Here is a 16005-nt window from a genome sequence, read left to right on the forward strand (position 1 = left end):
GGCCATTCAGCCCATCGATTCTGCACCAGCTCTTGGAAAGATCACCCTACCCAAGATCAACACCTCCACCCTATCCCCATAACCCAGTAACCCCACCCAACACTAAGGGCAATTTTGGACACTAAGGGCAATTTATCATGGCCAATCCACCTAACCTGCACATCTTTGGACTGTGGGAGGAACCGTGCTGCCGTATTATTATATAATAATAATCTTTATTATTGTCACAAATAGGCTTACATTAAAACTGCAATGAAGTGACTGTGAAAGGCCCCTAGTTGCCACACTCTGGCACCTGTTCGGGTACATAGAACATAGAACAGTACAGCACAGAACAGGCCCTTCGGCCCTCGATGTTGTGCCGAGCAATGATCACCCTACTCAAACCCACGTATCCACCCTACACCCGTAACCCAACAACCCCCCCCTTAACCTTACTTTTTTACAGTGAGGGAGAATTCAGAATGTCCAATTCACCAAACAGCGCATCTTTCGGGACTTGTGGGAGGAAACCGGAGCACCCGGAGGAAACCCATGCAGACTCGGGGAGAATGTGCAGACTTCACACAGACAGTTTAGCTCACTGAGCTAAATCGCTGGCTTTTAAAGCAGACCAAGCAGGCCAGCAGCACGGTTTGATTCCCGTACCAGCCTCCCTGTGACAGGCGCCGGAATGTGGCGACTAGGGGCTTTTCACAGTAACTTAATTGAAGCCTACTTGTGACAATAAAGCAATTTTCATTTTTTCATTTTCAAGCAGGGAATCGAACCTGGGACCCTGGCGCTGTGAAGCAACAGTGCTAACCACTGTGCTACCATTGACATACATACATACATACAAATATTGCGTCCTCAATATGCATCTTTAATACAATGAATGTTCAGAGGATTTTTGTGCCCCAAAGGAGTCATTAGAAATGAGAATGATAGATACGTTTTGGTACTTTCATCAATTGTAACCTAAGACAGAGAGCTACCTTACAATGACAAGCCTATCATGCAAATGCAGGATACAATCACAATAATTTAGAATCACTTTTGGATTGTGTGAAGTGTACATATAAAGTCATTATCTGTGTCACCCTGCTTTATTTTCAAGAGGTAATATTGAAGAGAATAAAGAAATGATCACTATGACTGAGCCGAATCTAAGTTGCTGCGTAGCAACAGTTTCTGTTGCTATGCAGGGTCATGCATAGGAACCAATACTCAAAATGTTTGACAGCGTTTTCTCTGGTGTGCAATTTTAGTTTGAAGCCACAGAGAAAAGTTGCTCACAGCTATCAGACAATACTGATTCTAAAACAGGAGACGTTATTCAGTTAGGTAAAGGAAAATGCAGGGTATGGCTGTTGTTTCATTAAAATCTTGTGGGTGGGAGGGATATTTTGTATTGTTCTTAAAGCGAACTTAATTCCTTATTGTCAAAGATTGGGACTTATAATATTTAAACAGAGTGAAAAGATAGACTCATTCATCAACGAATTGAACCGCCTAGCCGAAAATTGAGAGCGTGGGACACTAAAAGACAATCTGATCAGACGTAGAACTGTTATCGGTGTTTTAGAGGAGAATCTCTTTGACTTCTTGCAATCTTGGGAAGATTTAAATTTAAACAAGATTGTACAACTAACCAGAGAGGCCGAAGACTGGAGGCAAGACAAGGCTTTTGCCGGAGATGTGAGGGGAATTTCCCGAGAACAGCCCGGTGAAGTTGTTCAATTTGTGGGTTGCAATACTTCAACTATAGCAACTTCAACTATAACCAGGGAAATTCCTGAAAAGGCCCCACCCAAAGTGCACGGTCCCACGAGTATTGCAAGTTAAGTCATTTTGATGTGGTCCGCCATTCCAGGAAAGCTGTGTTTACAGGACATAAGGAAACATTTGTTAGCGGAACCTCCATCCAAGACATTCAAGACCTCAACAGCAAGGAAAGCACCATCCAAGGCTGTCAATGATGAAAACTCCACACTGACAGTGTCCCGGGGCCGGGATTCGAACCTGGGACCTTTATGGGGGTTCATCTTCAGTCCTTGGAAATCACGTTACATGGTATGTGGCTTATCCTGGTCGATTTGGAGAGATGGGGCCGGACAGGGAGTGTTTGTGCACCTGGTCAACTGGGGGGAGCAGGGGAATGAATTCTCGGCTGAATTTAAGAATTGGCTGCCATGCTTTCGCAATCTTGATTTGAAAGCTGGGCATTGTATCCGGTCTCCGAGGCCGGGCATCAGTCAGAAATCCCAGCCACTGGTCTTGCGTTGTCTTGTCCTCGATGATCGTTGCGAGGGGTTGGAAGCGGCTGGACAGGTCGGGTCGCCGCCTCCCATGGGGACCGCGGTTTCTTGTTGCCTGGTCTTCGGGACCGAGGCGTGCAGAGGTGCAGGCACTTGGCTGGAACTCTGGAAGGATACTGAATGTTGCTCAATGATCCTGTCGTGGCTTTGGCCTTTCCAAGCTCCATGGACGATGATATTATCCTGCAGTTCATCAGCAATCCTGAAATTTATCCCCTTCTGACTTTGCCACTGATTTTATGTTATTGTCTTTTTTCCTGACAAAGGTGTAAGATACATGAGCACAGAGGCGGCTATCGCCTGTTACCCTCTTGTGGCTAAAATCATATTGAATTGCAAGTGTGACATGAGGTCTGTGCAGTATCTACTCAATTTTGCTTTTTGTTATGTGCTGCCATGGTTGCATTTACAAACAGGGAGATATTCCTCACTTCATTTATAGAGAAGATGAATAGTGCCAGTGCAGGATGGGTTGAATGGCCATCTAAGCCCTCACTGTGAGTCAGGAAAGTCCCAGTTAGATCTATCAGTATCGCGTTTTTCTTTTTGTTATTTTGGGATAATGGAACCCATTCTCATCTCCTATGAAGCTGCGGAAAGATCATGTATCCAAGAGAGGACTGAGTTTCTTATGATTCTTCTTTGTGGTTGGCATCTCTGGAGCAGTTGGAGTGGGGGAAATATTTAAAAGTGTTTGCCTGGTTGTTGTGGGTTGGTTGTTGTTTGACTTCTGTTCTTCAATATTCTCTTGCTTGCGTGGGTAGTGGCAGTGGTCACTCAATTGGGGAGGTTAGGGCAGGAGTAACTGTGTTTACCTGGGTTGGGTAGAGGGTCTGTTGGGTGGTGGAGTAGATTACCCTTCCCTGAGATGTTCCCTTCTGGGGGTTTCCACTCCGAAGTCGGTAGCCCGTGGGCAGCAGGGTTTGAGTGAGAGTCTGGGTTTTGTGGATCGGCACTGTTGGAGTCCTTCCTCGGTTTGAGGGTAGGCTGAGTAGAGGAGATAGGCACCCACCTCCAAGTGGTCTTATATAGAGACTTCCAGATTGTCCTCCTTTTGAAGCCTGGGCTTCCCTGCGGAGACAGTGTTCGGTCTCTGGAAGGGCTATGCTGTTCTGCTCCTGGTCCTTTTTGGGATGTTGTGCGATGCTGGACCTCGTCTGGTGTTCCTTGGCTAATCCTGGTGTTCCTATCTTTCTGGGATCTCCTTTCTTTACTTTAGTAGATAGTATGCCTGAAATTGCATCCTGTGTCTCAGAGGGTTTCGCTTACTGTGTCGAGGGGCGGGGGGAGGATCTTCCTCCCTTGACACCCCTCCTGTGACACCCAGTTGGTGGGTGTCTTGACGATTCTTCTTCTTCTTGTTGGTGGGGTCTCCTTGGTGGAGGATGATGGGAATCCTCCAGTGTCAACGGGCTGATGCTCTGATGCTAGAGATGTGTGAGGTTGGTTGTGTGGTGAGTCTTGGAATGGTGTGGGTATCTTTGGTTTACTGGCTCCTCCATACGAGAGTGTATAATGCCAAACCATGTCTTGTATTAGAATCATAGAATCTCTATAGTGCCATTCGGACAATTGAGTCTGAGCCAACACTTTGAAGGAGCACTGAACCCATGTCCAGACCCCCATCCACCCTGCTCTATCCCTGTAATCCCATAACCTAACCTGCACATCTCTGTATACTAATGGGGTAATTTACCATGGCCAATCCACCTAATCTGTACATCTTTGGACTGTGGGAAGCAACCGGAGCACCCGGAGGAAACCCAGACAGACACTGGGAGAACGGACAAACTCCACACAGACAGTGACCCAAGGCCGGAATTGAACCCGGGTCCCTGGTGCTGTGAGGCAGCAGTGTCGTTATATTGAGGATGGTACCCTGTTGCTCCCCTTTGTTTGGGATGTTTTGGGAGACTTAGTGAGGTTTTGAATAAGCAGTTTTTCCTTTTTTTATCTTATGGTAGGGAACATGTGCCATATTGCCATGTGCTCATGGCTATATCGCGATATCCTGAGATCCTTTGCTCTTGGTAGTATTTCTTTATCCTCTCATTTTCAGTGTGTTGGGAGATGCTGATGGTATTGATTTCAAACTGAGACAACTGTATGAATATTTCCTGATCTTCTCTGTATAAATGTGTGGAGTGATGATCGCTCTGTATTGTGCCGGAGTTTGAGGATTTGTTGCGTTTGGTAGTTGTGTGTCATATATCCTCTTGGAATATCCTGGGGCAGCACGGTAGCATTGTGGATTGCACAATTGCTTCACAGCTCCAGGGTCCCAGGTTCGATTCCCGGCTTGGGTCACTGTCTGTGCGGAGTCTGCACATTCTCCCCGTGTGTGCGGGGTTTCCTCCGGGTGCTCCGGTTTCCTCCCACAGTCCAAAGATGTGCGGGTTAGGTGGATTGGCCATGATAAATTGCCTTTTTGTGTCCAAAATTGCCCTTAGTGTTGGATGGGGTTACTGGGTTATGGGGATAGGGTGGAGGTGTGGGTAGGGTGCTCTTTCCAAGAGCCGGTGCAGACTCGATGGGCCAAATGGCCTCCTTCTGCACTGTAAATTCTATGAATTGGTGTCCTCATGAATTTTTCAGTATTTTGGGGTTAAGGATCACTGACTGGTTCCTGCTAAGTTCCAAACAAGCCTTTTTTATGAGAAAAGAATGACATAATGTATCATTGATGCCTTTGGTATGACTCGAGCTGGGGAAATGTGTTCTGGTGCACGATCGAACATGGCGCGAAGATCTTATCCGAGATTCTCGTGGGTGGTGCGAGCATTCACTACGTGGGAAGGTTTGTGCCATTTTACCATGTTTTCATGGCCTTATCCTCCTCTCCCTCATTTTCTAGTGTATCCGTTGGTACATGGAGAGGCATCAATTTTCATGATTAAGCTAAACCAATTGGGCTGCTGTTCTCTCTTTTTCTGTATTCATGTATACTTATGCTGTGCTGTACCAACCCTGAAGTGTTATTGCGTTATTTGCTCACATGCAAAAATGGCAATAAAAATATACATTAAAAAAGTCTGATTTCAACTTCAGGCTCAAACTTGATATTGAGATGAGATTCTGACCACACACTCATGCCATCACCAAGACCACCTATTTCTACCCCTGTTACATCACCTACCTTTGCTCCTGTCTCAGCTGTTCTGCTGCCAAAACCCTCTTTCATTCTTTCATTACCTCTAGACTTGACTCTCCCACCGCACTCCTGGCTGGTCTCACACATTTTAACCCCCATAAACGAGGTCATTCAAAACACAGCTGCCCCTGTCCTAACTTGCACCAAATTCCTTTTGCCTATCACTGCATGAGCTCACTGACCTACATCAGCTCCCAATCAAGACAAAATCTTGATTTTAAAATGTTAATCTTTGAATTCAAATTTCTCCATGGCCTCACCCCTCCCTATTTCTGTAATCTCCTCCCGACTTGCAACCCTCTGACGACTCTGCACTCCATTAGATCTGGCCTCTCCAATTTTAATTGTTCCCTCACTGGTGGTCACACCTTCAGATGTCAAGGCCCCGAGCCCTGGAGTTAGCTTCCGACTCTCTGCCTGTTCACCTCACTTACCTCGTTAAAACCTACGTCTTTGATCAAGCTTTTGTTCATCTGATGTAGCATCTTATTCTGTGGCTCTGAGGCATATTTTGTTTCACAAAGCTTCTGTGAAGCCCCTTGGATATTTTATTACATTAACGGTGCTGTATTAATATAAGCATTGTTGTTGACTATAATCTTTCATTGCTGCTAACAGAACTGCAGTCATTATTTACAGCACAAATAAGGATTTAAAAAAAAATACCTATACTTCACCCTCAAAGAGTCTTTTCTAGATATTAATGGATAGCCTTATAGTTCCATAGTGCAGGCAGGGAGCCTTGTTTTGCAGAATCACATATCATAAATCGAGCTGCATGCTATGCATGATTGGAAAAATATTTGCAGTGTGTCACAAACTTTGCAGTATTTTCTCCTTGCAGGTGAGGTTCCTCACCAGCAGCGTGAGGTTAGAAAATCTCTCCATAAATTTCTGCTTCGAAAAGTATTAAGGCTGTGTGTGTTGGCAATCATTAATGGGCCACCCTGCTGATTCCCAATCTTGCTCGTGTCCTGTATTCCTTCCAAATATTCAGGATGTGCAACAATCATTTAAAAGGAAACGCCAGTGTAATTATTGTGTAAATTGATTTGTTCTGTACTTCCATCAGGGAACTTGTGTTTGAAGGGAGTGTGAATTGAAGGCAGGGATGCAACGCTGTGGTGCCAATTCTCACAATCCACACAAACAGAATTTCCTGTTGGGAGCATGGTGCGAGTCAATTTATCCTAACGTGACAGGTAGCTCTGAGTGAGTTTTCATTTTTCCACATTCATTTATAAATTATGAATGTATGTTGAGTCATTTGTGATTTTGACAGATTCTCGAAATGCATGGGCCTTGAATTTTCCGCCCGTTGGGTGCACACACTCAATGAGCACAGAAATGGGCGTGGAACGCACTTCTGGTCGCGATATGCCCCTGAGCTCAATTTCACGCTGGCTGGCCAATTAACGGGCAGCAAGCGTGAAAAGCATACTGGGAAAGGCTCAGTGCTACTGGGGAGGGAGAGAAGGGGATGCAACTGGAGGAATGGGAGGGCAAGGGTTGGCGCTTCTAATGGGCTCCCTCAGGGGCCAGACAATGTGGAGCTGTCTCAGGCAGCTGCAGATCTGTAAAAAATAAATTTGCAATGGAGAAATGCTGCAAAGAATGTCTAGGCAGCACAATCAAATGCAAACCTCAGTCCCCGGACAACATTTAAAGTTTTAGTTCAGCCCTGACATTTATCCCACCCTAGATTAGATTAAAGTTGAAGCTCATAAAGGCCGTCTTGCCTATTGGCCCTCCCGCCCGCCAACTATAAGAGTAGAGGGGCCGTGTAAAATTACGTTCAATTGGCCCCTTAATGGGCTAAATTGCTTGCTTGGTTGTCAGCAGGTGCGTTTCAGACTCAGGCCCATGGACACCGACCAAAATGTTGCAAAAGTGCGCGATCACATTGGGAGCACGCCCGACATTTTCCTCTATAATTTCACGCGCTTCTGGGTTAGGCGCCTGCCCGCCCAAGCAGTGTAAAGTTCTGGCCTAGGAATATATTTTACTACCGATAAAATGCAATGACTTTTTGAAAGTATATGAAAAAGAAAGGCTCACTCTTTATCTACCACTGATTTCAGATAATGCACATTATTGATTTGGTATTATCACCGAGTTAACAATCCGGTAGAAAATCTTGCTTTTCAGATTAATTACAGTGCTACTGTACAATATATTGTGGTCATGCACAGACTCAAAATTCTTGCATTGTTAGTTTTGATTATAATATCCAACTCAACAGTAGTATCTGGAACCCACAAATTCAGAATGTCCAATTCAGAATGTCCAATTCACCTAACACGACGTCTTTCGGGACTTGTGGAAGTAAACTGAAGCATCCGGAGGAAACCCACGCAGACACGGGGAGAACGTGCAGACTCCACACAGACAGTGACCCAAGCCGGGAATCGAACACGGGCACGTGTCACTGTGTAGCAACATTGCTAACCACTGTGCTATCATGCCGCCCAACAGCTGCTGATGACATGTCTCTTTCAAACAGTGTCACACAAACATGTCTGGTAATGTCGGCAACAATAATTTTTCGGGTCCTGTCTGTTTGTAGTTAATGACATTCAAGGCTGTAAATCTGACTGTGGATCAACAACAGAATTCTAAAACAGAACTGACACAAATTGAACCAACCATTGAGAAGTTCTCGTCTTTGTTTTCCAGCTGTGCAGTGTGATTTCATGCATGTCTTGACACAATCCCAACACTGCAAAGCCAATTCTGAGCATCAACACAGAGTGCCACTGTGACAAAAATGGGACAAAAGCTCTATTTACTCTGGTTAGCTCATTTTACCTTCATTACCATAATTTTCCCTGCAAGCAAAATGGAATCAACATCCTTTAATGTGTTCACCTTAAATTGATCTTTCTCCTCTCTTGGAAGCACGGCTCGAGTACGCTCTGTCATTTTAGGACCTTTTATTCTAAAGGAGAATCCTGCATTCCAAACAGAATCCGAAAGGAATATTTTGAGAATACAACTTTGGAGTTAAGTTACCTCATACTCTTCTTTAAAGCCATAGCCCTTGCCACATTTCATCTGTGTGATGTGCTGTAGTAAATCTGCTACTCTTATAGCAGGCTGAAGGTGTCCAGTTTGATATGACATCTCAACAGGTTCACAGTTTCTGTAGGAATGTGTCTGAACGACTCTAGTTGGCTGACTGATGTCCTCATGGTTGCTGTCTGCATTGAGAAAACAGAAGGTAATCAGAAACCAGTGACCTTTTCACAATCTTGAATCTGTCACAGGCCTGCCGAATGTGGTAATACAAGCACCCACTTACCTGTTGCAAAAAAAGGATAAGTCTGGATCTCCGTAAATGGAATGTTTTTTGTGCTGCCCTTTCTATATATTTTCTGGCAAAACATCAGGAGTGTAAATTATGAGGGAAGATGAAAATGGGGGGATAAAAATTATGGAGACAGGAAATAAATAAACCAAGATTCCAGAAAGAGAGGTGATAATATTGAGATGCTATTTGTCAATCAGTTTTCAATTGTTAAAGGGATGCTTGCCCGCAAGATTATAAAAAAAAAGACCAGAATTTTCCGTAAAAAAACAAGATGCTGGAAAGCCGGCGGCAACCACTCCGGCATCAACGGCCCCCGAAAGTGAGGAATTCTCCCCTTTCTAGGGGCCTAGGTTGCTGCCGGAGTGGACCCTGCAGCTTCAGCAGGCGCAGAATAGCCCGCGCTTGCGCGGAACGGCCGCCGTATTTCCGCACATATGCAGAACGGCCAGCATATTTCCGCACATGCGCAGGGGTTCCCTTCTCCGTGCCAGCCCCCGAACAATATGGCGGAGGTCTACAGGGGCCCAACGCGAATAAAGTAGGCTGCTACGGAACCAGCCTGCCTGCCGATCAGTCGGCCCCGATCGTGGGCCAGACCACCGTGGCCCCCACCCCCCCGGGGTTGGATACCCCCGCTCCCCGTCCAGGACGGCCCCCGCACACTCACCTTCCAGGTCCCGCCTTGTGGGAACTGAGTAATCCACGCCAACGGGACTCGGCCAAACTTGTCGGCCACTCGGCCCATCGGGGCCTGGAGAATGGCCCGGGGGGGGGGGGGGGGGAGGGGGGGGCTGATGTGTTGGGTACTCTGGATCTGTGGAGACTGTGTTTACCTCAGCAGTAACACATACAGGCTACCAACACTTGAAATAGTACAACACTATTTTATTAAGCTAGGAACTGTTGAACATACTTTCACTGTGGGTCGGAACTATGTTAGATTAAACTAAAGACCTACGCCTATTTATACTATCAGCACATGGTAAAGATCTGAGCTACAAGCTGTGAGCTCTGATCTTCTTAGAGGCTGCATCCCGAATGAGCAGGAAAACTAGTGCCCTCTGGCTTTATAGTGAGTGTGCTCTAAATGGTGATTGGCTGCTGTGTTGTGTGTATTGATTGGTCTTGCAGTGTGTCAATCAGTGTGTGCCTGCACCATGATATACTGACGTGTATATTATGACAGGGGCCGCTGTCAATGGCCCGCGACCCGGTGCGGCGGCTGTCCCGCGGGCGCCCGGAAAACGGTGCCGGAGAATGGGGATGCCTCCGTCGCGGCGTGATTCTCAGGCCCTGCCAGGGATTCTCAGAACCGGCGCCGGGCCGGCCTGTTTATGACCGAATCGGGGCCGACACCTGTTTTCAGACGCTCCGCCCTTTCGAAAATGGCGTCATCGAGGAGTATGAGCACGTCGTTGGGATGGCCGCAGGACATTACCTGAAGGCCCCCCTGATGCTCCACCCCGATGGGCCGAGTTCCAGACTGCACGGGCACGTGTGCTCTCAGTTTTTGTGAATGAAAATGAAATGAAAATTGCGCATTGTCACAAGTAGGCTTCAATGAAGTTACTGTGAAAAGCCCCTAGTCGCCACATTCCGGCGCCTGTTCGGGGAGGCTGGTAGGAGAATTGAACCGTGCTGCTGGCCTGCCTTGGTCTACTTTAAAAGCCAGCGATTTAGCCCAGTGCGCGCCACAGTTGGGCAGGAGTCGTGCTGCAGGCCAGTGGTCTTCGGTGAGGGCTGGGCGGATTGGTGGGGAGTAACCCGGGGGTGGCAAGGGGGTGTCCAGGGGGTACTATCTGGCAGGTCGCGGCCGCGCCATGTTGTATTCTGCAACTGCTGCATGTCATTGCCGTGCGCATGCGCGGCCACGGACACAGCAATTCTCCAGGCGTGTATATCGGTAAGCCGTGCGTTTTACGTGGCGTGGCTGCTAGCCCCTCACTGGTTGGAGGATCGGTGCAGGGGCGGCGCCAACTTTTTCGTCTTTAAACCAGATACATCCTCTGGACATAGTCTCAGCCCCTTGTCTCCTTATGAGGAGAGTTTAGGAGAGAGTTCCAGAGTTTAGGCTCCAGGCAATTTGAGGTGCAATCACTAAGGGTAGAAAATCGGGCACGTGCAAGAGGCCAGAATTTCCAGCATTTTCTGTTTTCATTCCAGGTTTCCAACATTGGCAGCTTTTCCTCTTTTATGTTTCCTGAATTTCAAACAGCGCAAAGCAATTGGAAATGCGAGGTGCAGTACTTACTTGAAGGCACTAGAAGTCACTGTCACTTAACAAACAGAGTGCCTTTCTAAAAATGTCCTAAAATATCAGTACTACACCAATTTTCAATCCACAATCACCCTTTGAATAAGGGTACACTTAGACTGCAGGATAGGAGTTCTGCCTCTGCGCCTCACGAACAATGTTGAAGTGAATGAATTGAAAATCACAAGCTGCCAAGTTGAGAAATTTATTTCTGCCCTTACAATGCAGCTCAGGCAGCATCTGCGGAGAGAAACTCTGGGCGGGATTCTCCCCTACCCGGCGTGACGGAGGGTGCCGGCGTAGGGGAGTGGCGCCAACCACTCAGGGGTCGCGCCTCCTCCAAAGTTGGGGAATTCTCCCCACCTTTGGGGGCCAGCCCCGCGCCGGAGCAGTTTGCACCGGTAGACTGGCGCAAACACCCGGCGCAGTCGGTAGCGGGGCTGGCCGAAAGGCTTTCGGCGGTCGGCGCATGCGCCGGCAGTGACGTCAGCGGCAGCTGGCCGCTGACCTCACTGCCGGCGCATGCGCGATGCGGGGTTCTCCTCCGCGTCCGCCATGGCGGAGGCCGTGGCGGCGCGGAAGGAGAAAGAGTGCCCCCACGGCACTGCCCCGCGGAGTGAGCGGGGGGCCCCGATCGCGGGCCAGGCTTCCGTGGGGGCACCCCCCCGGGTCCGATCGCCCCCCGCCCCCCCCAGGACCCCGGGGGCCCGCTCGCGCCGCTGAGTCCGCCGTTTCTGAGGTGGTGTACACCTCGGCGGCGGGAGAAGGCCTCCCAGCGGCGGGACTTCGGCCCATCCGGGCCGGAGATTTAAAGGTGAGTTTTAAAAAAATGAAATCCCGCCGGCGCCAGCTGTTTTCACAGGCTGCCGGCGGGATTTGCACAACGCCGGTTTTTTACCGGCGGGAGAATTAGGAGACCTGCGGGAGCGGAAATCACGCCGCTTCCCGCCAATTCTCCGACCCTGCGTGGGGTCGGAGAATCCCGCCCCTTGTTTCTCACTTCACACATGATGCTGACCTGCTGAGTATTTCTGGCATTTTCTCTTTTTATTTCATATTTCCATCATCTGCAGGCGGGGGCACGTAATTTAGCGTGAGGACAAAAATCAATTTCCTAACCGCCGCATAGAGGTTAGCACTGCTGACTCATAGCATCTGGGACCCCAGGTTCGAATTCCAGTCTTAGGTTACAGTCTGTGTGGAGTTTCACGTTCTCCCCGTGTCTGCGTGAGCTTCCTCTGGTTTCTTCCCACAGTCCAAAGATGTGCACTGGTTAGGTCAATTGGCCATGCTAAATTGCCCCTTTGTGTCCAAAGATGTCCAGGTTCGGGAGTGGTGCGGGGATGGGGCGAGGAATGGGCCTCGGTCGGGTGCTCTTTTGGAGGGTTGGTGCAGACTCGATGGGCTGAATGACCTCCTTCTCCATTGTAGAAATTTATGGATTCTATGCTGAGTGGAAGGACGAACTATAGGAATTCTGCACTCAGGACTTTAAGGGTTGATTGACCTTCCTGATGAACAATGCAGAGTAGCCCACTGCATGTTATGTACACTAATTAAAATGCCACCTCACTGGAATTAAGTTCCCCACCAGCAAGAAATCAGGACATTCAACTTTACGGCTGTATATAAGTGATGCGCACTTGACGAGCATCATTTCCCCTGTGACCTTGAGGTTAGTAGACACTGCTTTGGCCACATGTGATGGGTCACAACTTGGCACATATCGGAGGCCGGTCGAACAAGCTGTGCGAAAGCTGGTCATGGGAGGCAGGCTAAGGGTGGAAGTGTGGCGGGGTGGGGGGGCTGCAGTATCCAGGGAAGGAAGAGACTTTGTGGGGAAACGGGCCAGAAAGCGTGGGAATGTGAAGGTGCAGTCATGTGGGATGGAAAGAAAGACACTTGTCTGGGTGTCCTGTGTCTGGGTGAGAGAGGGGGCTTATGGGCAAGGATGGTTGGGGAGAGATGGTCCTAGAGGGCAGGTTCGGTGCTGGCGATGGTGGGGTCCTGGGTGTTGAACTGAGGTCCTGGACAGAGGAGGGAACAGTCGCGCGCAGAAGGGGTAGTAGTATGCGGTAGGGTAGAAGATCCAGAGTGAGAGTCAGGTCGGTGTAGGTTTCACAGGGGAGGTCAGGGAACTGGATTACATAGGCGCCATGGCTAATGGGAGGAGTCAGAGTCAGGGTGGTCAAGGGGGCGGTAATGGGTGTAGGCTCTAAGGGGTGGGAAGGCATTTGGAGGTGGATGGTAATAGGGTCCAGGGGAACGCGAGAAGTTCAGAGGAGAGATGAATGGTAATACTTGGTGGAGCAAGGGTAACGGGCTGTGGGAGGGGCAGGAGTGTGAGTGTGTGGGGGGGGGGGAGGGGGTGGGACTGGGTAGAAGCTGGTGGGTGAGGGGGGAGGATGGAATGTAGTGCAGTAAGTCTGAAAATGAACAAGCACCTTTCTCCCAGTAACAACGCAATCAATTTAAAGCTACGATACCTAGAAGTGGAAGGAGGGTCTTTTCAGGTGGCTGGAGTTCAAGGTCAGCACAAGTGGCTGACTAAAAAGGCACCCTAATAAACATGAGGCAACTCAATGACAAATGTGCTCAGTTGTGTTCTCCTCTCGATGGTGAAGTCCACAAGGCAGCAGGTTTGCTCCCAACACACAGGTCTCATAACACCGAGATCCCAGCAAAGTGCGGAGCTGCCATTATTCTGTGTCATTTGCCATCTACAGGCATCAGAGGCAGGGATGGAGGGAGGGAGGTGGATGACTCCAATTGGCACAACTTGTGGAAGGTAGCAAACTCCTGACTCCAAAGCTCCATTCTCCTGGGTGAATGGTACATGACCTGGAGAAGTAACAGCCTGAACACTAAGATATAGGGGTGTCTCAAGAATGTCAGGGTGCTGGCAAACAGGGTCCATTGCAACTGCCAGCCCAAACATGGGTGCATTGCAGATGGTATAACTATCTCAAAATGAGCAAAAGGCAATGCTGGAGGTGCCTCCAGATATCTCAGAATGTGGTTACACATTTGTCAGCTTCTTCATGATGATCTGTGGTCACAAGTACCTGGAGGGAATCCCATGTTGAGAACGTAAGAACATAAGAACATAACTAGGAGCAGGAGTAGGCCATCTGGCCCCTCGAGCCTGCTCTGCCATTCAATGAGATCATGGCTGATCTTTTGTGGACTCAGCTCCACTTTCCGGCCTGAACTGCTTCACTGGGCAAGGAATTCCATAGATTCACAACCCTTTGGGTGAAGAAGTTCCTCCTAAATTCAGTCCTAAATCTACTTCCCCTTATTTTGAGGCTATGCCCCCTAGTTCTGCTTTCACCCGCCAGTGGAAACAACCTCCCCGCATCTATCCTATCTATTCCCTTCATAAGTTTATATGCTTCTATAATATCCTCCCCGCATCCTTCCAAATTACAACGCGTACAGTCCCAGTCTACTCAACCTCTCCTCGTAATTCAACCCCTTCAGCTCTGGGATTAACCGAGTGAATCTCCTCTGCATACCCTCTAGCGCCAGTACGCCCTTTCTCAGGTCAGGAGACCAAAACTGAACACAATACTCCAGGTGTGACCTCACTAACACCTTATACAATTGCAGCATAACCTCCCTAGTCTTAAACTCCATCCCTCTAGCAATGAAGGACAAAACTCCATTTGCCTTCTTAATCACCTGTAAACTCATGCACTAGCACACCCAGGTCTCTCTTCACAGCAGCATGTTTTTAATATTTTATCATTTAAATAATAATCCCTTTTGCTATTATTCCTATCAAAATGGATAACCTTGCATTTGTCAACATTGTATTCCATCTGCCAGACCCTAGCTCATTCACTTTAACTATCCAAATCCCTCGGCAGACTTCCGGTATCCTCTGCACTTTTTGTTTTACCACTCATCTTAGTGTTGTCTGCAAACTTGGACACATTGCACTTGGTCCCCAACTCAAAATCATCTATGTAAATTGTGAACAATTGTGGGCCCAACATGGATCCCTGAGGGACACCACTAGCTACTGATTGCCAACCAGAGAAACACCCATTAATCTCTACTCTTTGCTTTCTATTAATTAACCAATCCTCTATCTATGCTACTACTTTACCCTGAATGCCATGCATCTTTATTTTATGCAGCAACCTTTTGTGTGGCACCTTGTCAAAAGCTTTCTGGAAATCCAGATATACCACACCCATTGGCTCCCCGTTATGTACCACACTGGTAATGTCCTCAAAGAATTCCACTAAATTAGTTCGGCACGACCTGCCTTTTATGAACCCATGCTGCGTTTGCCCAATGGGACAATTTCCATCCAGATGCCTCGCTATTTCTTCCTTGATGATAGATTCCAGCATCTTCCCGACTTACAAAGTTAAGCTAACTGGCCTATAATCACCCGCTTTCTGCCTACCTCTTTTTTAAACAGTGGTGTCACATTTGCTAATTTCCAATCCGCTGGGACCACCCGAGTCTCGTGAATTTTGGTAAATTATTACTAGTGCATTTGCAATTTCCCTAGCCATCGCTTTTAGCACTCTGGGATGCATTCCATCAGGGCCAGGAGACTTGTCTACCTTTAGCCCCATTAGCTTGCCCATCACGCCCCATCACTATGTTGGTGGCATTGTAGTTCAACACCACTTTAAACTTTTTTGCCAGTGGCTTCTTCCAGGAATAAACTGGGAACATGTGTGGCCTCTCCCAATCAGCAGGTGCACATAGGAGGTGACAGATATCCAGTACAGGAGAGTGCATTAATTTGTCCACTCCCACTTGGACCCCGAAAGCCAGGCTGAAAGAGCATAGGGATTTGTAGCATCATTGGGTTTCCTGCAAGTGGAGGGTGTTCACTGTACACGTGGCCCTGAGAGCTCCCTGCAACAGCCAGTCACTTACATCAACAAAAAGGGATTCCACTCTGTGAAAGTGCAGCTCATATGTGATCACAGAAGGAAAATCCTGCGTGTTTGTACTCGCTTCC

General features: G+C 48.1%; 1 protein-coding gene across 2 annotated transcripts in view; it reads right to left on the reverse strand.

Annotated features, from left to right (window-relative positions):
* ptprt (protein tyrosine phosphatase receptor type T) overlaps positions 1–16005 on the reverse strand; it is a 1581811-nt gene that overhangs the window by 189663 nt on the left and 1376143 nt on the right. For both annotated transcript variants that reach the window (XM_038803435.1, XM_038803434.1), the window contains one exon: positions 8464–8651. In XM_038803435.1, the coding sequence (XP_038659363.1) occupies positions 8464–8651 (188 nt within the window). The remainder of the gene's footprint in view (positions 1–8463; positions 8652–16005) is intronic.

Source organism: Scyliorhinus canicula, chromosome 7, assembly GCF_902713615.1.
Source record: "Scyliorhinus canicula chromosome 7, sScyCan1.1, whole genome shotgun sequence".
Taxonomy (NCBI): domain Eukaryota; kingdom Metazoa; phylum Chordata; class Chondrichthyes; order Carcharhiniformes; family Scyliorhinidae; genus Scyliorhinus; species Scyliorhinus canicula.